General features: G+C 53.1%; 9 protein-coding genes across 9 annotated transcripts; 3 read left to right on the top strand and 6 right to left on the bottom strand.

Moving 5' to 3' along the window:
• Positions 1-838: 838 nt before the first annotated feature.
• On the top strand, positions 839-2,766 carry AYL99_05231 (hypothetical protein; the record flags this gene model as incomplete). Its single annotated transcript, XM_018836743.1, has 5 exons — positions 839-933; positions 996-1,526; positions 1,576-2,156; positions 2,213-2,316; positions 2,371-2,766. The coding sequence occupies 5 exons, from the start codon at positions 839-841 to the stop codon at positions 2,764-2,766; spliced, it is 1,707 nt and encodes a 568-aa protein (XP_018693596.1).
• Positions 2,767-3,857: 1,091 nt separating this feature from the next.
• Positions 3,858-5,414, top strand: AYL99_05230 (hypothetical protein; the record flags this gene model as incomplete). The annotated part of the gene is made up of 4 exons (XM_018836742.1): positions 3,858-3,902; positions 4,002-4,441; positions 4,531-4,641; positions 4,760-5,414. 4 exons carry the CDS (start codon positions 3,858-3,860, stop codon positions 5,412-5,414), a joined length of 1,251 nt encoding a protein of 416 aa, XP_018693595.1.
• A 733-nt stretch (positions 5,415-6,147) lies between these two features.
• AYL99_05229 (hypothetical protein) lies at positions 6,148-7,794 on the bottom strand (the record flags this gene model as incomplete). Its single annotated transcript, XM_018836741.1, has 3 exons — positions 6,148-7,078; positions 7,178-7,255; positions 7,346-7,794. The coding sequence occupies 3 exons, from the start codon at positions 7,792-7,794 to the stop codon at positions 6,148-6,150; spliced, it is 1,458 nt and encodes a 485-aa protein (XP_018693594.1).
• Positions 7,795-8,694: 900 nt separating this feature from the next.
• On the bottom strand, positions 8,695-12,980 carry AYL99_05228 (hypothetical protein; the record flags this gene model as incomplete). Its single annotated transcript, XM_018836740.1, has 11 exons — positions 8,695-9,100; positions 9,151-10,312; positions 10,358-10,624; positions 10,674-10,929; positions 10,978-11,482; positions 11,533-11,802; positions 11,849-11,961; positions 12,017-12,189; positions 12,244-12,357; positions 12,410-12,571; positions 12,623-12,980. 11 exons carry the CDS (start codon positions 12,978-12,980, stop codon positions 8,695-8,697), a joined length of 3,786 nt encoding a protein of 1,261 aa, XP_018693593.1.
• A 712-nt stretch (positions 12,981-13,692) lies between these two features.
• AYL99_05227 (hypothetical protein) lies at positions 13,693-14,559 on the top strand (the record flags this gene model as incomplete). The annotated part of the gene is made up of 3 exons (XM_018836739.1): positions 13,693-13,744; positions 13,800-14,397; positions 14,445-14,559. 3 exons carry the CDS (start codon positions 13,693-13,695, stop codon positions 14,557-14,559), a joined length of 765 nt encoding a protein of 254 aa, XP_018693592.1.
• A 42-nt stretch (positions 14,560-14,601) lies between these two features.
• Positions 14,602-15,585, bottom strand: AYL99_05226 (hypothetical protein; the record flags this gene model as incomplete). Its single annotated transcript, XM_018836738.1, has 1 exon — positions 14,602-15,585. One exon carries the CDS (start codon positions 15,583-15,585, stop codon positions 14,602-14,604), a length of 984 nt encoding a protein of 327 aa, XP_018693591.1.
• Positions 15,586-16,503: 918 nt separating this feature from the next.
• AYL99_05225 (hypothetical protein) lies at positions 16,504-17,246 on the bottom strand (the record flags this gene model as incomplete). The annotated part of the gene is made up of 2 exons (XM_018836737.1): positions 16,504-17,050; positions 17,173-17,246. 2 exons carry the CDS (start codon positions 17,244-17,246, stop codon positions 16,504-16,506), a joined length of 621 nt encoding a protein of 206 aa, XP_018693590.1.
• A 761-nt stretch (positions 17,247-18,007) lies between these two features.
• AYL99_05224 (hypothetical protein) lies at positions 18,008-19,879 on the bottom strand (the record flags this gene model as incomplete). The annotated part of the gene is made up of 2 exons (XM_018836736.1): positions 18,008-18,747; positions 18,808-19,879. The coding sequence occupies 2 exons, from the start codon at positions 19,877-19,879 to the stop codon at positions 18,008-18,010; spliced, it is 1,812 nt and encodes a 603-aa protein (XP_018693589.1).
• An 875-nt stretch (positions 19,880-20,754) lies between these two features.
• Positions 20,755-22,932, bottom strand: AYL99_05223 (hypothetical protein; the record flags this gene model as incomplete). The annotated part of the gene is made up of 7 exons (XM_018836735.1): positions 20,755-20,870; positions 21,033-21,333; positions 21,446-21,583; positions 21,634-21,683; positions 21,737-22,276; positions 22,335-22,566; positions 22,663-22,932. 7 exons carry the CDS (start codon positions 22,930-22,932, stop codon positions 20,755-20,757), a joined length of 1,647 nt encoding a protein of 548 aa, XP_018693588.1.
• Positions 22,933-24,520: the final 1,588 nt, after the last annotated feature.

The following is a 24,520-nucleotide window of genomic DNA, read 5'->3' as shown; positions in this document are numbered from 1 at the left end:
CAATAGAATGAAGTAGGCTACTTCAACGTGTTCAGTGGTTCAGAACAATTCTCTGTGTTGGTACTCGATACACAATTTTCCCTGAGACAAATCCGTTTCCAATGTGGCAATCGAATCCGGTCAGTCACAACTCCGGCAGCCATGGTGAGACGATGGTTTAGCTTTGCACCCCCGTGTAGTGTCGCGTGCCGTTTCAGAAGCGAGCATGGCACGTCCAAACCAGATCTACAGCAGAAAGTAGCGATGGCTATCTCTCAAAGTCAGCACCACTGGAAATCAATCAACCTCAGTTCTCTGGAAAAGGCACTCCTCACACCTCAGAATTCTCTCTTAAGCCAATGATCAGAAGCGGCCGTCATTGTTCGCCCATGTCCCAACGTGACCCGATGACGCTATTGTACAGGGGCAAATCGCAACTCCTCCACGCATATCTGCGAAACCCCCGCAAGTTCCCCCATGGCACTTTGCGGAGAGTCTCCGTTGATTTGGCCGCTACGGCATGGGGTCGTCCTCCCTTGGCGAGGAGATCATCGACATCTGTAGCATGGCATCGGGTTTTCCAGCGCCACCAAGAAATCCCCGTCCTACAAACCCTGCCCTTAGATCGTCTTCTACTGGACGAGAGCCAAATTTGGCTTTTCTCTTCTCAAAAGCTTTGGACTCTTGAATCAATGGGCGTCAATGGCAATGACGTCGCAAGCATTCTGTGGATGGAGTGACCGCCGACCACAGCACGATGATCAACTCATATATGACCCGTGCTCGATGGCGGCGCGACTTACAACACTCAAACGGCTGCCTGGTAGCTTCCTCAGGTGTCGACTGAAGAAGAAAAAAAATGGGTTTCCTAAGTCCTAAGCAGCCATACTTTGGCTTGAGGGGAGGATGGTTGACCTTCTGGATCTCCGTTGCTTGCGCAACGGACATGACGCTGTGAGTTGATCTAAACGTGCAGTTCCTATCTCCATCGCTGCTGATCTGTTTCTTGCGGAAAGGTTTGGCTACGATCAGGGTGTCTTTGGCGGCGTCGTCGTTACCCAGGACTTTCTCCAGGTGCATAACCTCGCCGGTCCCTCGAAGACATCGCTTCTGGGCACCGTCACTGCAATATATGATGTTGGCTGTTTCTTCGGCGCCATCACCGCTGTCTGGCTGGGTGAAAAGCTGGGCCGACGGAGGTCAGTCCTGGTGGGGACCACCATCATGAGCGTCGGCGCTATTTTGCAGATTTGCTCCTATAGCACTGCCCAAATGATCGTTGGGCGCATCATCGCCGGCATTGGCAATGGAATCAACACGGCTACGGCACCGGTCTGGCAGACGGAAACCTCAGCCATCAAGTGGCGAGGCAAGCTGGTCGTCATCGAGCTCATCCTGAATATCGCCGGTTTCTCGTTGTCGAACTGGGTCACCTTTGGCTTTTCTTTTGTCGGGGGTCCTGTTTCCTGGCGATTGCCTCTTGCATTCCAATTCCTCTTCATCGTGATCCTCTATTGTACCGTTCCATGGCTACCGGAATCGCCAAGGTAAGGAATTTGTGATGCTGCTCCTCTCCGTTCGCTGACATTGTATCAGATGGCTCATCGCCCACGACTACGAAGACGAGGCATTCAAAATCTTGGCCGACCTCGAGAATAAATCGGAAGACGATCCCTTCATCCTGGCGCAGCACAAGGAAATCGTCTACACCGTCCAGTATGAGCGCGAGAACGCCGTGAGATGGGTCGACCTCCTCCGCGGCCGAACTGGCAACCAAGCCGGCACCAAGACTATTCGACGCCTCATACTTGGTGCTGGGACGCAGGCTTTTCAGCAATTATCGGGAATTAATGTTACCTCATACTATCTGCCCACGGTGCTGATCAAGTCTGTCGGACTGACCGAGAAAATGGCGAGGTTGCTGGCGGCCTGCAACAGTGTCTCGTATCTTCTATTTTCGCTGATCGGGATCCCAAATGTCGAACGATGGGGCCGAAGGAACATGATGATCTTTGCAGCAGCCGGCCAATCGTTCTGCTACCTTATTATCACCGTTCTGATTCGGTATAATGAGAAGCCCGGGTTTGCTCACGCGCACGAAGTGGCGTCGGCTTCGGTGGCATTCTTTTTCCTTTACTACGTGTTCTTCGGGATTGGGATGCAAGGCGTGCCTTGGCGTAAGTCAGCTTTGGATCTTGTGTTTCAGAGAGCGGTGCTAACCTGTCTTCTCAAGTGTATCCGACAGAAATCAACTCGCTGCCGATGCGGACCAAGGGCGCCGCGCTCGGAACTGCCACGAACTGGATCTTCAATTTCATGGTGGTGGAAATTACGCCAGTATGTATCGTGCTACCCGTCTAGGTCAAAAGCAACTGCTTATCATCACTACAGATTGGCATCCAAAACCTGCAGTGGAAGTTCTACATTATTTGGACCATTCTCAACGCGTCGTTTGTTCCACTGATGTACTTGTTCTTTCCCGAGACGGCCGACCGGTCTCTAGAAGACATAGATGACTACTACCGGACCAATCCGCCGCTGCTGGTGTTTAGAGACAAAGACGTCATCTCGAGCAAGCGACCTGACAAATACAAGATCAAGGAACAGGAGGAAATCAGAAGAGCCTCGTCAGCAGATCCCTCAGCCTTCCGACGAGGAAGCCGTCTCAGTTACAGACAGGCTCAACTGGCTGCCGCGAGAGAAGCCCAGCGCGAAGAAGAATATGAGGGCAAGACTGAGCACGGAGATTACGAGCAGGAGAAGGTCTATCACAAAGAGGATGTGTGATTGGGCATAGGCAGTCAAAGAATCGGCCACTGGCGACTGCTTGTAATAGGAATCAGTTGCCACACTGTGTTACTACGATTATGGGTGAAAGAAGAGAATCGTGGGCAGTTTGCAAGTTGCTTGGTGACATTCTGAGTACTATGTACTTGCGGAGGTGTGATAATTGTCATAGACTTGACACACCGTGTACTTGTACAGCGATGTCTGGATTGAACCAGGCAAAACTTTTCCCTAATAAATATCAGATATTCGAATCGTCCATGATCCTGCGCTCTCATCGTCGACTCTACTCCTGGACAAGCTGATCAGCAATGCTCCAGACGAGGACTCCCACAACCCCAGGGAGGCTGATCGGATTAATGTTTTTACGGTCCCTACACCTTTTTCAAACTCCCAATTTCAACCTTTTCATTTTCTTGCTATGTAGTATTTCTTCCATTGTCCCCCGTAGCATCGCTCGGGATGCGGAGGCATCTGACCGATCCAATGCAGTTAAAATAACGAACGAGCATGGGTGGCAGCCCAACAATGCGGCCGGCTATTTGCGATTTCTCAATGACGATCATTGCCCTCTGGAAGTTCATGCGAAGTCCCACGACATGGAGCCGAGTGGCGTCTCTCAAGCCCGTTGTGGCAGGTCTGAAGGGACGGCCAACTGGAACAGAGCGTATACTTCCGTTGAGCCCTGCAAGGTAAAACAGGGCATTCAACTATCTACGTCGCCATAGACGAATTTTAGCCTAAAACTCGCCCCCAGACGAAGATCACACCCCGGATTTTCCATACGGAGGTCGATCGAACAAACGGAAATGGGGCATCCAAAAAGCTATATTAAACAGATGTAGTCGCTCAAGCTTTCGGAAGCTCTTTGCAATTCACGTACCAAGAAGGAAATACGGTAGGTCGGGACAGTCACAATTACAGCCTCACCAGCAGCTATTATGGGCAGACGAAGCCTTTGCATTTCCATTCTTTTGCTCGTTGTCTTGCACCTGGCTGCAATATGCAATGCTTTGGCCTTGCCCAAGCGGCAAACTCTTGTCACTGCTCCCAGCATTGCAAATGGCCACTGGATCGACACCTGGGCGGCAATGCCTCAATTGACCGAGTACACAAACCTGCCTCCGCCTCCATATGTAAGGAAATCCACCCTTCCCTAAGCCGTGTGGGAAGAAATCCAATCAACCACAAAGTCGAGTTACATAATTGCTCAAGTTAAAGTATGGCTGCATTAGAATACCACGTCGGTGATCTTCAACGACACCACGATCCGCCAGACCGTGCACATGTCGACTGGCGCGTCCCAGATCCGCATCCGCATCTCCAACGCCTTCGGGCTCACCGACCTGCCCATCACGGCCATGACGGTGGCACTGCCCTTCAACGGCTCGTCGGGGGCCAGTGCGATCCAGCCGTCGACCCTGCAGAAGGTGACGTTCAGTGGCGGCGAGGCGAACATCACCATCCCCGACGGCGCCCTCGCGGTCTCAGACCCCCTCGACTTCCCCGTCCAGCCTCTCTCGACCATCACCATCACCATGTACCTCGCCACGGGCCAGAACGGGACGTACATCACCAGCCACCCCGGCAGTCGGGCGACGTCGTGGTTTACCCTGGGCAACCAGGTGGGCGCGACGAACTTGACTGGGCCGTCTTTGAATAGCACGCAGCATTGGTGGGTGTGGCCCCAACCTCCATGCTGGGGGGGTTTTCCCTTCCATACAAAATTCTGGACACATCACTGAACTCAGCCATGAGATATAGGTACTTCCTGTCGGCGGTCGAGGCGTGGTCACCTCCCAATTACCGCACATGGGCAATTATCGGAGACAGTATCACGGACGGCAGAGGGAGCGACACGGACAAGAATGACAGGTGTGTATTGCCCTTTGCTCTAGCATACTATATATACATTGTTCTCTTCAGTCCCCTCTACCCACCTCTACCCTTTTCTCCTATCAATCTGGCCCATCCCTCTCCTTTGATACTAGAGTACACCAAATCTCACCATGGGAAACACGAACAAAAGATGGCCCGACCTCGTCTACGCACGCATGCAATCGAGCAACTCGACTCTCCTCACGTCCATCTCGATGATCAACCAAGCCGCGGGGGGCAACCGGATTCTGGAGGACGGACTGGGCCCGAGCGCACTGTCGCGGATCGAGCGCGACGTGCTCTCGCACGCCGGAGTCCGCTACGCCATGATCTGGGAGGGGGTGAACGACATCGGCGACGCGGCGACGACACAGGCGAACCAGACGGTCACATACGACCGGCTGGTGGCCGCGTACCGACAGATCTCGACGCGCATCCACGCGTTCGGCATCCCGCTGTTCGCGGCGACCATTACGCCCTTCTCGGCCCCCGACGGCAACGTCACCTTGCAGCCCTACACCAGCCCTCTGCGCGAGCAGACCCGCCAGAAGGTCAACGCCTTCATCCGCGCCGCCGCGGGATCCACCTTCGACGCCGTCTTCGACTTCGACGCCATCCTCCGCAACCAGTCCGTGCCCAGCCAGCTCGCCGACGATCTGCAGTCTGGAGATTACTTGCACCCCAACGACGCCGGGTACCAGCTCCTGGCCCAGAGCTTCGATCTCAGTGTCTTCCAGAAGTTCGACGCTGGCGTGACTGGGTTCGTGTAGCGTGGCGAGTTAGCGGGTGAGTTACATGGTTGGCTGGCTGGCTGGTCAGCAAGAATACCCCAGCAGGGCCGCGTAGATGGGAAGAGACTTGAGGGGGATTGTTCAGTTAGCTCACTAGAGCGGGAAAATGAGGACGAAGGAGGCGACGACGACGACGCAGGAGCTGCTTCGGCTCGGCTCGGCTCAAATCTTGACGGAGGGTCAATCATGAAAATCGAATTGAAAAGAGAAAAGTCCGATGTGACTAGAGGCCAGTTCCATCATAGAAGTCTGCTGATCATAGCGCACAAGGTAATGAGGGATAAAAGGGAACAATCTAGGACGACGGAACTGATTTCGGAATTGGGGACAAGAAGTAAACAAATAGGTAGTGCTCTATTGTTGATGAACGCTCCTTCTTCGCTCTGCCGATAAAGTGGAAGGGAAACCTGGACTGATAATGTCGGCAAATGGTCGAAGAAATATCAATCATTAGCCATAACTACTTAATGAGGTGCATTAGGAAAAAGTTGGACGCCCTGGCTTCTCGTCGTAGCCCCTGCAGTAGCATAACAATACGCTCCCTGGCGAGGTCCTCTGTACTCCATATCACCCATGTTACCGTATTCCGAAGTTTCTTGCACCCTCTTGGCCGCCATTGCATCCGTTTTGTGTCGTTCCACGCTGCTGGTGTATAACCTCACCTGGAGCTGGTACTCGTGTGTTCTCATCCCGCAGCTCACCCCCTTAATTCTCAATTGTCCGGGCTGCGCCCATTCCGATAAGCCCATAGACGGCTGAGATCTTTGACCTGTGTGGCCACCGCGCTTGGTCTGCCATTAGCTGGACGTGCGGCTGTGCGTCGCCCAAGAGCTTGCACAGTATCCCACTGCCGAAAGACATCCATGTCGGCCTCGGCATCCATAAAGGCGTTGCCATCTCGCACACGTCCCCGAGAGAGGTCTCTGGTGTCGACGCCCTCCATCTCAAAGAAGTTATCGAAATAATGCTGGTTCAGCTGGTGGCCTGAGCCGACGCGCTTGAAGAGACGGCCGAAGAACAAGTTTGTCTCTTCCTCTCGGAGATCCATCATTTCGATGGGCGTTCTGGGTGAAAGCAACGGCCTCGACGATGCTTGGACTACCTTCTCCCCAGTGTCCACCTTTGGAGGGGTAGGTCGTGTAATGCGTCCGTTGTCTGATGCATTGGGTTTGTCCGGATGTGAACTGTTGGAGCTGGGAGCAAAGGGGGCGTTATTGGGGACAGACACTGGCGGTAATGACTGATCAGGGCGAAAATGTAATATACCGAACCTCGAGACGTAATCGCCCTCGTTGGCATAGTGCTCGATATGTGGCACAATTCTCTGCTCCGTCACCCCGTCTCCATTCATACCAGAAGAGGTAGCCGTCGATATGACAGGCGCATTCCAGTGGTTCGCGGCATTTCCGAACGTGTATACCTCCAGCTTGCCAAGCTGGTCCGCTGGTACGGTATCGTAGAGCCAGTCAAGGACTAAGCCACCTTCAATAGCACCTTGGCTATGGAGGATCAAGACCACCTTGTGAATGTTGTCATCCGCTAGGATTTCAATCAAAGCCGCATATGCAATCCGAATATCCAGGGTGGCGAAGTTCAGGTCACGTTGGATGATACATTCAAGAACATCAAAGATAATACCCCGGCTGGAAAAATAGCAAACACTGTCAGCCGAGGCACGTGGATATATTGAGAGCAAGGCTTTTGGTTGTAATGTCCTGAGTAAAAAACATTGGTATACTTACGTCTGATTGTGTATTCCGTACACCGGCCTCCTAAAAGTCATTGCAATACGGTCGAGATTTGCCTGCAACCAATGGCGTCTGGGAGTCTGTCAGCTTTTGCAAACGGAATAATGGGGTGAATAATCGACTTTACTCCAGAGGAAGACAGATCGAGGAGAGTTGACATACCCTACAGCCACACCGTTGATGAAGACCCATTTCTCATGATCGTGGACCGGCTTCCCTCGAACGCACGCTGGATTTGACTCGAAAAGCCCTCGTTGCCTTGGACCGTTCAACAGAACCGAAAACCATTGATTGCCCATGACAAACCCAACAATGTACAAGAGATAGAAGGATGGCAAGCCAATGAATGCCAACGGCACCAACGATCCCAGGAAGAATATTTGAGCGATGATGAGAACGACGTGTAAGAAAGCAGCCCACAGGTTGGGGCCAGTGACTGCCAATTCATCAAGAGAGCCTGATCTGGTTGGAAGCAACGGCAGGATGATACTCGGCAGTCCAGCTGTGATAGGCCATGTGAATGTAATCTCGGCAAAGAGCATCAAGTCATTGAGCATAAGAAGAAGAGGATTGGCGGTGTAGGGCACTGGCTTTGCTGCCGGTGTCGCCATGGTTGCTGTCGATATTGTTTGGAGGGAGACGGCGAGAGGGGGAGGTTGAACCTGCTCTTTTTTTGAAGATGTCCCAAGGCGATGTTGGCCTATTTCAGATCCGGGAGCCTAAGACGCCTGAGACGGTAAGGCTGACAGGAGGTAAGTCGAGTGTTTTGCACATGCAAACGATTCAAATCCAAGGCATCCGTCTCTGGGTTTTTCACATGTCGGACAATGTGCAGGGGGCTCTGAGGTCTTGAGGTACACAACAGCAAGAGTTCTGGCAGGGTTTCAGCTGCTGCCCGAGCGAGAGTGTGGCGCTGTTGGATACGAGGCTGGGTGACGTGAAGCGCTCTTTTCAGGCGACCAGTGTAACATGCTCATCGAATCACGAAAGCGCGGTCCGTGCCCTGAAAAGAGCAAATTTGCTTGTGGCTTGTGACAAGTAGCCTTAACAGCAAGTCATCCCAAACGGAAGACTTCCTCTCAATAACATATGCAAGAGTGATGGGACAAAGGGCAGAGTATGAAGACGTGCAGAAAGCACGCTAGTCTAGATTGGGACGGCAACCGTGTATAATGTCAGCGACCCGACAGATGCTTTGTCGACGATGAGATCCTGCCAGGAGAGGATGCCGAAGACGTTAATTTTGGAGGCTGGCTGAGCGTGATTGTGTTCATAATCCTCGCAGATACGAGCGAATGCAGGAGCAGCTGGGCGGCCATAGTTGCATTGCACATGCCGTCGGGAGAATGCGCCTGCCTATCACTAGCACTGAACTGTTCAGGAAGAGAGGATGGAAGATCGTGATCGTGCTTCGCATTGATCACAGAGTATGAGACTTTTGCATTGAGATAGACCCTTGCTTTCAGAACCCACGAACAGCCAACGCATCCGGGCTTGAGCCGGAAAGCTAACTAGTTATCCAAATCACCATTATAGATCTTTTCGGCGTGGGCAAGGACGGTAGGGTAGACGTCTTTTACAGCATCCGCGCCCATCCAACAGTCCAGGTGCCCATAGCCTGGAAACACTTCTCGTTCATAGCCTCTTTGTCCGAAAGTCGTCGTCATCGTGGTGTAGGACTTGTCGGTGGTCTCCGGAGTATAGACCACATTGTCAGTACCCGAGATGAACAGAATGGGGAGACCTCTCAGTCGCTGGAGGTTTGCCGGGGTGACGAGCGATTCCAGAATGTTGTTGGTCACAAATCCGTGCGTGCCCTGGTACATGAGCTGGTTGAGTGCGTTCATACTGGTGCCACCCAGGAATTTGGAGAGATTGTCGTGGGTTGCGGCGTTCAAACGCTTGTGAGACCACAGCCTGGTCTTTTTCAGTACACGATAAAATTTTGACGAGTGCGTTCAACATACCTCCCGAAAACAAGCTCGGATCTGTGGCAGACAACGCTATTACACAATTCTCGAGGGGACCCAACTGGATAAAGTCGGACCACTTGGTTCAACAGTCGTTGCACCAGAGAATCATGCTCTGTGGAGATGCAGGAAAACCAACTGCCTGCCAGCAATTTGTAGATCCGAGTTAACGAGATGGGCAGAGATGCTTTGACCTTGTTGACAGTTCCAAAGATCGGGTTGAAGAAAACCTGTGAAGCCGTTAAACCTCGAATCCAACTTGCCTTAATTGTACCGTCGAGCAGCCCGGCCGACAGTGCGACGGAGCCAGCACAGTGGGCAACGGTATAGATGGGGTCGTCGGAGCCTTGGATGCGGTGTATCTCTTCAAAAGCTGCTTGAATGTCAAGTCTCGCGTCGTACGTCGTATATCCTCTCTGGGCGTTGGGCGTCTTGCCGGTACGATGAGTGACACAAAATACTTCGTAGCCTGCTGCTTGAAAGTACTCTACGGCATTGATATCGATCGTGGGGAGAGCAAAGATCTGGTGGTCCACAGAAGCACCTGGGATAAAGAGCACTTTTCGACCACCAGATGATGGAATTTTGGGACCCCATCGCTGAAGAGTCGACACGACCTTGTCCGCCGATACGATTTTCCTGGTCTCCATTGGAGGCTTCTTGTTCACTTCGTAGCCGTGGTAGGTTGTTGTGGGAAATTGCATAATGCCTAGGGGTCCTAAGAAATTGGCCAAAACCTGTTTCGTAAAGAAGGTCAGGAACTTGCCGGTGGAAAATGCCTTTGATAGCATCGACGGGCCATGCGGTGTAAATGTCGAGAGCTCAGACACAAAATCTTGCGGCTCGATATGCAATGTCCCTCTGCCTATGATTTGACCTTCTTTGGTGAGTGTGACGTAGAGGGTAGAAGTGGCCTTCCATGTCTGCCACGGTCGAAAGGCAATGGATCGATCCACGACCTTGTAGCCGTGGAAGTGGATTATTTCGCCCCTCGTTGAAATCATGTCAAAGTCGTACGTCAGATTGGTGGTGTCTGGCGTTCGCTTATCCTCATTGAAAAGATTGAATTCGCCGCGTAGGACCATGAAAGGTGATCCTGGAAGACCAGCACAAGTGAAAGTGCCTGTAAGCATTGCAGGATGGTCAGATCGCCCGATCACTGGTGAGGTCAGTCATTGTCACATAAAACGAGGAGAAGCCTTACTCTCGTCCGTGTCCCAGGCGTGGCAGCTAAGGAAGAATCTTGCAGTGCTACCGGCTGCTCGAGCTGCATCTGTAGCCACCACGAAATCGGATGCCGTATCTCCAGTGTCCACATGATCTTCGGTGTTGATATAGCCAGACATGACTTCTGTGAACTCGATGCCCTCGGCTTCTGATTCCACGGCCATCCGAATCATTCTTTCTGCCTTGTAAAGCTCTTTGCTCATGGGCTTCCAATGTGCTGGTCTGTCAAACAAGTCCAAAGTGCCTAGGTGGGTGTCAGCTCACTCAAGCCTTCTGGTAGGGCGGGTCATTACCATTCTGGGTCACAAGGTCGATGGTCAGATTCTCGCGTTTGGCCGCTGCCTCAACAGATCTTTCTGCAAGGGCACTGATGGTTGCAAATGGATTGACGCCGAGGGCAGTGGGGAGAATGGCTGCGTCCATAACAACAATGCCATTGTGGACGTCTTTCCCTGGGCCTTTGAATAGCTGTCCAACTTGGTCTACGGCGCCATTGACACCTGTCCCGTCACTAGACATTGTTGCTCCACCCATAATATGAACAGTGATCTTCGGACGCGTCAGTGTGAGCTTGGCAGATGTTGGAAAATGCCTTACCTCTTGTTGCCCCAGCGCTGCGAAGAAAGGGGAGTTGACATAAGTTCCGCCTACAGCGTTGGTTGCTTTTGCGAGAATTCCATTGAGATACTGTACGTGGTCACTTCTTCCCACTCCAAGGAAAGTCAACGTTGGCCTGTCATTGTCTCCCAGTTTCATTACTGCTTGGTTACTGTCATGGGACATGATGAGATAGGTTTGTGTCTTCTCCAGACTTCCCATTGGGGCATATGGGTAGATGCGGCTCTGCTGACGGGCGAGAAAGTGCATCAGGCGGTCTTTCAATGGGTACGGGTTGGGAATGATCTTTCCAGGCAGCGACTCCAGCATTGCTTGGAGCACAGGGACAAGTGGCTGTGTAATGGCACCTTCTTCGATAACAAAGCCATCCAGAGGATTCGGCTGCTCACGACAATCGATCACTCCGGTAATTGTAGGACCAATAGGTTTGTCAGGCCTGGGGCATACTCTCCCCATACCGTTTGCCTCGTCATTGGTGTTGTATCTGGCACTGTCAGTGTCTCCGCAACGTCACATTTGTGCGAGGCAGCAAACCCAAAAGCGAGTATATCTCCGTTCCCACTCATATCTTTGCCGACCCGTGGGCTCATCTTCAGGCCAAGGGCTTTGCTTCGAAGAAGGATCTCAGTTGTCCCCAGGGCTCCGGCACCCATGAAAACAAACTTCTTCGCATGCACCCACATAAGATCATCATAGATGTTTTTCTTGAAGAGGCCTCGCTTACTGCCGTGCCAGGCGAAGAAGACAAGGTAACCCTCCTCGGTGGGATGCTTCTTGATATATCGAGCTTCGCACTCACAAAAGCTTTTCTAGGTCAGCACAGGCAATGGTAAATGTGGGAATAGACTACATCTCAGCGCCCCAGTTCCAGGCGTCGCTCAAATATGTGACTAGGGTGGATGACTTGCTACCATCGTTGACACCGGTACTATCCATTCCAGTGAGTGCGCTGGCCTGCATTTGCTGCATTCGCGTTAGTTGGATACGCTCAAAAATACTGAAACGTGGTGCAGCTTACAACGCCGGCGTTATTTGGGCCATTCTCAAATCTTGTTGTTTGTGGAACTCGATCGAAATGCTTTGATAGTCCGAGGAGCTCTGCTTGTTTCTTCAAGAGCTCAAGCTTCAACAAAGGAGGAAAGTCCTCTGGATATCGCTCGGGCTGCAGCATGTGCGCCGCACGCTCGTAGTCTGCCGGGTGCAGTCAGTGCTGATATCTCCAATCGTCCGAACCACAAGACGAACACTCATCCAAAGCACCAGGCTGTCTGAGATCTTTTGGCCATTCTGGAAGGCTCATCGTCCCTGGGTCAGCTTTTAGAAAGACGTTTGCATTCAAAAGGCTCGTTCCTCCGAGCCCTTGGCAGAGAAGTCAGCAACCGCAAAACCGAGGTTGCTAGAGAAAACAGACCGCTCGCGACGAATGCATTTTGGCCGGCACCCATGACTAGCTGGTAAAGCTTCGTCGGATCCCCTATCTGCACTGGAGTCCCTGGGTTGTCTCCTGGCGCGAAAAGCCCGGAGACACTGATTTCTGGTGCAGCTTCGGCGAGATTCGAAGGATATTCTCCGGCTGCAAGATGGTCAGAAGGTGTCTGAAGCACAGCCAGATGCCCAAACTCACGCCATCTTTCTTTCCCACGCTCGAGAACGCAGACAGACTGGCCGGCACGCGTCATTCGCGACGCCGCAACACCACCTCCATACCCTGATCCGATCACGACGACATCATAAGTATGGCGGAGGAGCTCTACAGGGCGCGAGATCCTAGGAAATCGGTTGCTTTCACTGTAGTCTCTCGCCTCGAGTTTAGACTGCGATCTTGACAATGGCCCACCGGGCTCAGTGACACCAACACGGTATGGAGGTACCTGATAAGAAGGAGAATGAGGCAGAGTGGACGAAGAAGCACTTGCACTTGAATCATGCGTGGTCTTGTGTTCAATGCCAGTCTCGGAGACCTTCTGAAGTTCCTGATCCATGGCGACGAGGCACGGTGCAAGCAAGAATGCCTACTTGTGAGGGAGAGGAGTTGGAGGGAAGCCTTACCGACAGCCTCAACGACGAAGATACTCAGTATATATACCACGTAGGACTAGGAATAAGTCTTGCATGTGAAGCCCAGACCTCTGAGCGATCAGTGAGGAGATAGAGAGCCAAGTGAGGTATCACAACGGTTACCCATAGTGCCAAAGTCAGTCCGACAATGCATCAGACCAGGGACCCCGCGACATGTGAAAATCATGTAACAAAAGCTCTGTGCCTCACGAGCACGGAGAGGCGCAGCTGAGACACCACCAAAGAAGGATGCAATACGAGGAATCAGGCACGAAGTCTCACAATCTCACTGAGCTGAAGCGTCAGCGTTGGTACGGAACGGAAAAATGTCCCGCCGCACGCCGCATCATGTCCCTCAATACGACACAACCAACTTTCACCAATTGCATCTGTGGCATGCTGTGTCACACTCCAATACGAACTGTGGCTGATCTGCTTCAGCTGAGTCGAGACCGTGCTCTGGTGCTCATGATGCTTTGCTAATTGACATGTGAAATTCCCCCCCAGAAGCTTCTTGTTGTTTACTCAAGGTCCAGACCGTTTCTCATCTTTTCTGTCTTCTGAAATCCTTGCTTGCACATTATAACCCCGCGGACACTGGACTGCAAGACTTACCGTGAGGTGCAGCAGTCAGCCATGGCACCCAAGGTCATATTCCTAATGGCTGATGACGGCCATGACCCCACCGGTACGGTCTGCCTTCCGCACAAGCACAGTCGTTCCCGTTGCTCACTAACATCTAGAAACTGCTATTCCTTGGAAGGTCTTCAAGGATGCCGGGTTTGATATCTTCTTTGTTACTGAGGATGGCAACACACCGAAGTGTGATGAGAAAATGCTCTCTGGCTGGACCGGAACCTTGCTCGGGGCGAACAAGGCCGCAAAACGGGCGTATCAAGAGCTGTCCAGCACGAGTGAAGCATTCAAAAAGCCGCTGGCCTGGAAGGACCCCGCTTTCAGCCTGGATGACTACGATCTGGTCTTCCTTCCCGGCGGCCACGAGAAGAACGTGAGGCAGATCATGGACTCGGCACGTGTCCATGAGCTGCTTGCCAGTTATTTCCCCAAGACCAAAAAGCCGTCTTCAAAGTCCCTGGCTGCGATCTGCCACGGCGTCCAAGTATTAGCCATGGCTTCAACGAGTGATGGTAAAAGCGTGCTGCATGATGTCATCACCACCGCCTTACCAGCCTATATGGAGGAGGGTATTTATCATGTCACCAAACTGTTCCTCGGCGCCTACTACAAAACCTATGGGGCTGGCACCGACTCCGTGGAGGAAGTTGTGAAGAAGAGGCTGGACAATAGGGCGCAGTTCAAGAACAGCAAGAGCCCTAGTCCGTAAGTTGAGACTCATGGCTTCTCGCTGCTTGATACTGACTGTTCAGTTTTGTCGTCGAGGATCCCAATTACAATTACTTGTCAGCGAGGTTTCCGCCCGATTCAGAAGCACTTGCGAAGCGGGCCGTGAGTCTGGTCAGAGAGGCTGCAGGATCCACTTGATCCTGTCAACACGACGAGACGTTGTTTCGTGCTCTCTTGTTCTCAGCCTCGAGCCATGTCCAACCCCTGGTGATCCTGCGCCGCTAACCTCTCGGCTGCGAATTGGGCTCTCTGCGCCTCTCTCCTTTCCTTGACGGAGTTTATGTTGACTTTGCCGACCTGGATGGATTTCCACAAGTCACTTGCACTGACGAGCCCTTGTCCCCCAAACAAGCCAAAGTCGACAGGGTGCTTTGACGAGTGGCGGAGCGCAAAAACAACGCTGTTCCTGCCGTTGGGGTTTTGGACGACGCGATGGATACCGGGGCTCAGGACTCCGTTCGACAACGCCTTGAGGGTCTGTCCCACCAGGATCGTCGCCGTACGTGGTTTGGCCCCGCTGTCGACCCATACAAGATTCTCATCCGTGGATTTGAGCCGATCCAAGACTTCAAGACCGCCACTGTCACCTATGCAGATAGTCAACAACCCCAGGTCGGTGTGCTTTTCAGCGAATCCTGTGGCCGGCAGATATCGGAACACGCGCAGTAGCGTGAATGTCATTTCCTCCTCCGACGCTGGCATTGTCAGGGTGCCGTCAAGCAAATCATTCCATATCGATAGATCTAGATCAGACCACCGTGTTATATCACATAGAATGCGCCATAACAGCAGTGCTCCTTCTTGCCACGCTCTGGCAGCCTTATCCTCGAGAGCCTGTACGATAGGCAGCTGCGGGGATGATAATGATGACCCGTGAGCCGAGTGAATGCGACAGCGAAAGGTGATGTAGTCCTTCTCGTTGGGGACGGTGTAGAAGCCAAACTCCGTGCCCGATTTGGAGGGATACAGCTCGGTCTTTTCCTGGTCCGGCAGATCAAAGAACCGCGCAGAGGTTTGGAACAGGTCTGCAGTGGTCTGTGCCAGAGTCTCTGGCAATGGGAGAGACAGCCAGCCTTGCCGTATGAGGTGAAGCAGTTGCTCTTTCGATAACAGCGGAGGGGGTCCTGGGGGTGGAGAATATATGAAGTCGCCGTTGTCGCCCATGGCGGACGCGGCGCACAGGAAAGGTCTGATGCACACCACCAAGAAAATGAGAGCAACAAGATGGGTTTGTGCGTCCTCGATCGCTACGGGTGTTGTGTTTCTCTTTGCCCCGTGTGCCGATATTCGTGTTTGATGGTGGTGATAAAAAAGTACAGAGTAGGAGGCAAGTATGTAAGGTTAGCTCGTGAAATACACCAGTGGTTTGGTGGTCTTTAGAAAGGTGATTGGCTGTACGTGGCATTACGAAGGCAACAATTATTACTTCCATCTCTACAAGTACCTTCGGCACGATTGATTCACTGATATCAAGAAGCAAGACCACCCAGCTGTATCTATCTATCTATCTATCTATCTATTTGCATGAGTGCCACTCTCGCTCAATCAGACCTGCAGGATCCAGTCCCCCAAAATGCACTGGCAATGATGGAGGTTGCTTCAAGGTGGTCGTCGCCAAGGACATTTAGAATGAGCGAAGCTTCGTGGGAATATGGTTATCAATAGTCGAACAGCTCATTAATCGGCGTGTCAGCATACACAGGTTGTTTGAGAGTGGTGTGCATCACAGAAGGTGCAGACAATCAGAGACGATCCGACTACTTGTTGTCGTTGCTGCAAGCTTCACGAATCAGTGTGATTAAAAAAATGTAGTCGGTGAACACCTCTAGAAATCTACATTTCCCCCATGCCGCACGTAAATGGTCCCTTGTCCCACAAACACAATGTAACCCCTGAGTTCATAAACACATTTGCCATCACTCGCCCGGTTTTTATTCGCCATACATGTGCTGGATCTTTCACCCCTGAATGCCCTTTTCCTCCACTTTGACCACTGTGTGTCTTGCTCCCAGCTTTCCGCCCTTCTCTAAGGCGCCTCTGGCTCCACTGCTCCATGCAAAAGCCTCTCTTGCTGAGCCACATCTATTCGAACTTCTTACGGCCCAGATTCAAGCCGACACCGTGGTTGAACACGAGAGTGCCGCCAATCTTGGCCGACGCGATCAGGGCTGGCAGCAAGGCCATGCTGATCATGAGGTTCGTCTGGGTCGGGGTCTTGCCCAAATTGATCGCCCCTTCCTTGTCCTTCCTCAGATACCAGCTGTACAGGTTGACCACAAACACCAAGTCGTTGATGACGGCGTGGGTGATGCAGGCCTTGATCCGCGGCACCATCGTGCTCTTCTGCTTTCCCTGGGCGTCCTTTTCCCATGGACCGCCGTTCTTCTTGATCATGCCGACCAGTTGGATGTTGCCGGACATGATTGCAGGCACTGTGGTGATCAGGCCTGCGCACAGGAGGAAATAGGACAGCCGGGTGATATCCAAGAGGGTCGAGGCGGAGCCGAAACGGCTGGTGAGGAAGTCCGGCTTGACATAGACGGTGGTCAGAGCATACAGGATGTCAAGGCCCCAGGCGAGGATGTTGAAGGCGATGGGGAAGTGGACAAGGCCGGGGTGGGCGGGGAATCTGAGGAAAAGACGGTCAGTGCTGAAGAGACACAATGGAGGCGGTGGATGGTCCGAGCCAGCAATCACCGTCAACACTCTCTACACTCCAAGCATCCAGACAAGCAACAGAAGAGAACATACTCGGTGTTGAATTCAGGGACAGGCTCGCCGACCTTGTGGGCAAATTTGCCCTGGAGGTTGGTATAGTAACTCATGTTGTCGATGAAACTCGCTGCGAAAACAGACACAAAGATGCCAAAGTCTTGTTGCGTTCCGGAAAGGGAAAAAATCGACCACAGCACCGTTTAAATGAACAGATTAGAAGGGAGAAGGAGAACGAAAACGAGTGTCTGTCGTGTGCGGTCAGGGGAGTATTGGACAAAAATAGGGAGTGGGCGTCAGAAAATACAAGAGGCCGCATTGGGCAAAGGAGCAACACAACGCGCGCAGGACATTGCGGGCAGAGTGCCAACCTTGCGCTCCACCAAACTAATGGCGGAGTCCGGTTAAGGCACGCTCGCCCAACGGGTGCCCAATGGATCGTATCTCTAGGCCCGGGCCCCCCTAATGGCCCCGGTCGTCCAGGGCCAAAGCTGCAAGCCATAGCGGCCTAGCGCCCCTGAATCCGCGTGCCGCCAATAGGAGGTCGCCAAGATGTAAGCAGTGAACACCTGGCATCATCGAAAGCACATGGGGGCTGATCCTGGACTCGGTTCATCATCGACTGTGTTACTCGGTCCTCCGGCCAGCAAATCACAAGAACAAGACTGGCAGTACTGACGTACCGAGTCACAGCTGCCCATCATCGCACAGAGGACGACGAGAAAAAAACCTCAAACATTGGAGAAAGAGAGTGAGTGCTTCGGCAGAGTTGGCACTGCCTTTACAAGAGCTCCAGCGAGGAGAGCAGCAAGAGAGTTTGAGGGCTGTCAATCAATACGAGCAAGAGGATGACATCTCCGTCTCCCGGCCTCGCTCACAGCTTCGCTCTTCTCAAAGCCTCAATCACCTCCTTTGCTCCTCTTTCTCCCGATCGCAGTGCACCATCCATGTACCCCTTCCACTCATAGGCAGTCTCGGTGCCCACAAAGTGCACCTTTCCGTGAGTCGTCCTCAAGGCGTGGTTGTACTTGGTCATGATGCCCGGTGGTGCTGCAGGACACGGACAGCCTTGCGCCCACTGGTCGCTTGCCCATTCATGTTCCGTGACGGCCAGTGGCTCTGGCACATCAACATATGGTCCGAACACGCGCTTGATGTGGGCCAGGATCGTACTGAATCTGTCCTGTTGCGAGAGCAGAGATCCCTTCCGGCCGAAATCGCCGTTGGTGAAGCACGTCAGGGAGAATTGGCCTTTCTCGTCGTTGCTGGAGTCGCGGCACGTGGTGATGGGACCCAAGAAGGACATGATGGCCCCGGACAACCCTTTTTTGCGCCACCAGGGCTCAGAGTAGAGGACCAGGACCTTCAATGTGTACCCGTGGACGTTGTTCTTCCCAAGCTCAGACTTCGCAGCAGGCAAGGGTGGGTCGAAAGCGATCTCTTTATACAGGACAGTGGGCACAGAGACGATGACTCGCTGGCACTTGAAGTCTCCCCTACCTGCCGAGACATAGATTCCGTCAGGGGTTTGTGATATGTGCCGAACAGGTGAGTTGAGGACGATTGAACCTGGCTTCATCAGACTCGCTAGCCCGAGTGACAATGACTGGGTCCCTGTCCCCCCTAAATGTAAGTACATGGGTCAACTGATTTGCTCACATCTGCTTTGCTCACCTCTGACGAATCTGAGATGCTGCCCGCCGTCCTTGAAATCGGATCTTAACTGGAGCAGACCTCCACCACTCTTGCAGTAATCCAGGAAATAGAGTGCACTGATCTCGGACGGCTCGAGGCCGAGCAACGCTCTCGTCCACAATGTGACAGTCGCAAGCGCGGTCGTGGATTGAGTCTCCGACTTGCACCATTCTTCCAAGGTCATTTTGTCAAAGCGTCCGCTTGAGCCCACCGGGTCACGAATGTCCACCTGTTGGCACAGTTTCTCGAACAGTTCGCGGATGTACACCATGTGTTCGATCCCGTTGGGCTCGGGGGCGTTGGAGGGCGTTCCGCCGTAGGGAAACAATCCTGTAGTGCCGCCGAGATCCTCTTGGATGATATGGCCCACGGTGCTTTGAACCACGAGATCCAGACCGAGGAACTTGGCCAGGGCATACGCCTTTGCCTGGTTCGTGTCGTTGATCCAGGCGGCACCGACGTCGACGAATTTCTCCTGGCCCAACGGATCCACGGACCATGTCTTTCCACCTACGCGGTCGCGAGCCTCGACAACCGCGCACGACACGCCGGCCTTTTGCAGGTCATAGGCCGCCTGCAGACCGCTCAGACCGGCTCCCACCACGACCACTTCCACGGTGGTCAGCGGCTCCTGCCTGACCGCGGCATAGGCCTCGATCTCGAACTTGAAGTCCGGATCCGCCAGGGCAGGCACGGGAACCAGCGTGGTCGCCGGCCGGTGGCCGTTCAGGAATGCCCGGAGGTGCTTGGTGTGCCGGCGGTGCGCGGGGTCGTAGTCGACGATGTAGTAGACCAGCTTGAAGACGTCGGTGACCTTGGCGCCGGCGGCCTCGAGACAGCGGCCCAGGTTCGTCATGGCGAGCGCGATCTGCTGGTCAATGTCCTGCGGCACCACGCGATTGTGGTCGGCGCCCACCTGCCCGGCCGTCGCGACGATGCGGCATGGCCCGCTGGATGTGGCGACGTGCGAGAAGATCGGGCGCGAGTCGAACGTCTTGTGAGGGTCGAGTGTGTGCACGCTGGGGGACGTCGTCTTGGGATCAGGCGACATGATGTTTCCGGTCTCACCGTTCTTAACCTGGGCCTTTTTCTTTTTGTCCTGTTCTTTTCCTCGCCTCAATATATATCTCGGCTCCTGATGCGCAGAAGACCGTTAGGTATATATATACACCGTCGATCCTGGAATTTCAGCGGCCGTCCTGGATTCTTCCCACTCCCTTATTTGAAAACTGGCCTGTATGCAGCAACAACAACGATGCACACATGTATGCGTGTGTTGTGTGTATGTTATGTTGTGCCACGCCCTACGGCAGGCCTTTCACCGATCAGTCAATCAGTCTGGTCCCCTCGCCGCCATACGAGGTACGGGGTACGACGGACGTGCCGTGCGGAGATGTGCATTGAACCTGCCAGACCTTCTCCGGTGGAAAGAGCATGACTGATACTGATAACCTAACCGCGGTGTTTCCCCTGATCGGGCAAGAGAGTTGAGCAGAGATGGCGGGGGTGGGAGGAGCAGGATTTCCCATTGGCAACCCCGACCTTCCGGATTCAGATGGCGCCGGTACGTAAGCGCGGTGTGTTGTTGGAATCAAAGAAGCATATGTAGCTGGTTGAAGACAAACGACAAGCTTGCTTGCTTGCGCGTTAACAAGATTGCATATGAATGTGGCGGTGAGAGAAGTACTGAGGACGTCGAGTCTCTCCCAGATTCTTCAGGAATTGGTACACGATCCGCTGAGGTTGAGAGGCGTGCTCTAGGTCTAACAACCGTAGACACATCTTTACATCTATACATAGAATGGCTGCCATTTGCAGGGGTTCTATTACCCCCCTCCTTTGCCTCTCTCTATCGAGGCGCGAAATCCTGTCGAAAGGACAGATCATAGGGCAGTATAAGCAACCAGACACAACACTCTATTCGCGTCACTGGTTGCAGACATTATCTATCGTCTCCGCGACTGAAATGAGTTCCTCGTCGCTGAACTGCGGCCGCACAAGTTGTATCGTGATGGGTTGGTTCTTCCAGCGTTCGGGGTCATCTGTTTGATTTTTCGCAAGGACAGTCAGTCATTCAATCAGGTGAAGAGGTGGTGGCTGGATGTTTCCATTTTCCGTTCCTGTCGTCATCACTCGAACTCGTTCTTCTAGCCTTGATAGATAGACCTGCAGGCGTAGATAGGTGTCTAGATGGAAATACTTACAAATTTCCCAGTTCATCTTGTCAAACACGTTATCCTTGGGGACGTAAGCGGCGGCAGCATCCTTCGCGTCCTTGACGGGGTCGACGCGCATCTTTTTCAACGGCAGCACGATGCTCGGGTAGTCGAGCAGATTCCACAGGCTGAAGTACCCCCACCAGACCGGGAAGCCGTGCGGGAAGCTCGCCGACGGCGCGCACGGGCAGATCAGGCAGTCGATAGGGCGTCCGGAACTCGTTTGGGTGTGCGTGTTGTGCCATGCCTCGGCGAACTGGTAGCGATATTCGGCTTGCTTGGTGTTGAGCTGGAGAAGCGCAGAGGTAGAGGCAGTGTCAGCTCCGGTAGTATTCTCCCAAGGGGTTTGGTGTAGAAGAGATTGGAGTAGGAAGAATAGGAGGGGAATCAGAAGACGTTACCTTGAACAGTTCTGGCACGCTCAAGGGCTTGATGGCAAATGTCTCGAGATACCACTTGAAGGTGGGATAGAGCGGCTCGCCCGACGACGCGACCAGGTCTATAGTCTCCTTTGCCCCGGTCTGGAACCATAAGCGCCACTGTTGGCCGGTTAGTGAAGTGTCTGGGTTGACCAAAGGATGACACCTACAGTGTCCTGTGCGACCTCCCAACAGTCAAACGGGGGTTTAAATTCGATGACTACTCCAGAATTAGAAGCCTGGTCTGTCATATGTGTACCAGGGGGTTCATACCTTCGTGTCCAGCCTCTCGCAGGCGTGCTGCAGTCTCCTGCAGCGCTCTTGCAATGGGTGGTTGTGGGGTCACACACCCGTCTGTGGCGAGCAACCCAGTGCACAGTTTCCCCGTTTTTGCAGGGAGTTGCTTCCAGGGCATCCGCACAGCGGTGGGCTCAAATGGCAAGCCGTGGTGAGTGAGAAGGATCTCGGCCACGAGCTTGACATCCGCGATGCTGTGACAATTCGGGCCGGAAGAGACCTTGATGGAGATCTGGCCCGGGGCAGCCGTTCCCATGCCCCTCTTCGCGGTTCTTTCAGCGGTAGGTCTCATGGCGTAGAGCCCATTGAAGGTCCCCGGGGCACGAATGCTGCCACCGATATCGGTTGAGGGGCAGAACGGTGCGCCTCTCATGGCCACGAGGCTTCCATCCCCGCCGGAGGAGCCACCAGCAGAGAACTCTCTGTTGAAAGGGTTCATGGTACGGCCCCAGAGATTGCTCCAGGTTTCGAGGAACATGCCCGTCTGCGGCATCGTTGTGCGAACGAAGAAGACAGCTAAGGAAAAGGATTAGCAGTAGCTCGACAAGCTTTCTAGGGAGGTAGGAATGCTGACCGCCAGCATTTCTCAATATCTGCACAATGGACGCATCAGACGTGCATCGGTTGTTATACCAGGCCACATAGCCCATGGTCAGATTCTTGTCCTTCATGTGGAAGATATCCTTGATGCCGACGGGCAATCCATGTAAAGGGCCAACTGGAGTGCCCGTTCTGGCCAGGATGTCATCAAGTTCTTTTGCTCGTGCTAAAGCCTCGTCGGGAAAGAAGGCTGTCAGGCAATTTACCTGGATTGCTCGTCAACAACGGACTTCAATCCACGCCTTCAATATCAGGCTGGACGGTTTGCAGACGGCGGGTGAAGCAAGAATCATAGTACTCACGCACTGATGTGCAATCGCGGCTCTTGCACAGAAGGCCTCGGTTACTTCGACGGAGGACAGCTTGCCAGTTCTCAGCTGGGCTACGAGCTCGCTGGCCGTCTGCTCTGTGATCAAGAGCTGTCTTTCCGTAAGCAGTCCACAGGTCCTCGGAATAGCACGAACGTCTGTCACAGAAGGGTCGACTGGCTCGGGCAACCGCCACTTTGGGGGTATGGAATTCAAAAGCTCTGCTTGTGCCTTCGAGGCGACCACCTGCCAGTCTTCAGCCATTATGGGCCGAGAAGGGGGAACGAAGTTGTTTGCTCTTTGGTGAATTGAGTTCAGACTTTTCGGGAAAACGCTGCTGTGTTGGTCTTGTACTACAGCCCATCTTTTAAGGACCGTCTGCCCGTGCAAATGAGTAGCCGATAACGACAAACAAAGAGTAGTTCAGTTTCATGCGGGGGATTCCCTCTAATCAAAGCCGCCGGATGTCGACGACCGTGGATGTCCGCCTTTGCAAGCGCGTCTGCAGGAATGATATGCAAGCGCGAATGACCTTCAGGGTGTATGTGACCCGTCATCTTGTGGAAACACCATGAACCGCAGGATCATAAGAAGGCAGACAGAGGCCCGAGGAGGATGGAGGAAACACTCCCAGACGCCTTTGCCTCGGGGTCGGAATCGGATCAATGCTTCTCCGCACTCGTGATATCAGTCTCAAATGGCTTTAGATATATGTAACCACAATGCCACATCGTTAAGTCCATGCATTTGTCTCTTGGCCAAGCTCTATTGGCATCCGTTGTGCCTGTCAGATGCTGGATGTCTACCGCCTTTTGACGTTGGGAATGAACAACAATACAACATGGACCCGGAAAAGGGGCATCAGACAGCCGTTGCTTGAAGTGAGCTGGGAGGCCATCGACATCTCGTATCTCGTATCTCGGTTCTTCGTCGTGGTGTGGAAAACACTCATACAGTGCCTTCATATTCCTCGCTACAGGCATGGAAGCCGTTGGCAGCTAATCAGGAAGTGGAAGAGAGCTCCAAGAGCTGCAGGAGATATGTTGGCGCGAGGCACTGAAGGGGATGTGTGGCTCTACGGAGTCATTGAAGACACGGGGTCCATGCAGTGACACTTCTCGCATTGGGCCGATGCAGAAAGACAAAAGCTGGTTCACCTGTCTCGATCCCTCTTTAGGTAACGCTGTAGACAGAGATTGAAGATATCTGCCACAGGAAGCATACCTCCACCAAGCATCTGCTTTCGTGGAAGACTTCATGCTTGGTTGTTTGGGTCCATTTCTGAGCCCATTCCTGGACTTACACTTCTTTTATCCACTCGCAATTTCATCAGTGCCCGGCGGAATTTCTCATCATGCCATCATATTGACCTCTCGTGATACTTGTGCTGTGAGATCAGACCATCTTGTTGGCCAGTAACTGATAGAACAAATGCTTTATACCTCATTATTGCTGACATGGCGGCAAAGTCTGGCCATCTTGAGAAGTCTCGGTGAACTCTCAGACAGCCTGCCCCCTCTATGACCGAGTACTCGACGGCTGGAACAATTCCACTCCGCACTGCACAAGATAAATTCGAGTTTCCAAACGTTTCGGCCATGGAAGTATTAAAACTATCCAATAAACTCTGTCCAGTTGTGACTTGACGAGCTTTCCGAGAGGAGCATGGCAGAGCCCTCCGGAAGGCTTTCATAAACTGGTGCGGTGACGGCCCGAATGTCAGGATCCGGCTGGCAATATCGCATGTGATTTTTGAGGAGAACATTGGGTGTACGAGTCTGGCCCTTGTGGTTTCACTGTGAGAGGACCCCCTGATAGCCTGTAGGTAGAAGCCTGCTCCGGGACTAAGTGG

This window comes from Fonsecaea erecta (genome assembly GCF_001651985.1).
Source record: "Fonsecaea erecta strain CBS 125763 chromosome Unknown Scaff4, whole genome shotgun sequence".
NCBI classification, from domain to species: Eukaryota; Fungi; Ascomycota; class Eurotiomycetes; order Chaetothyriales; family Herpotrichiellaceae; genus Fonsecaea; species Fonsecaea erecta.
This window is presented reverse-complemented; position numbering and strand designations above follow the sequence as displayed.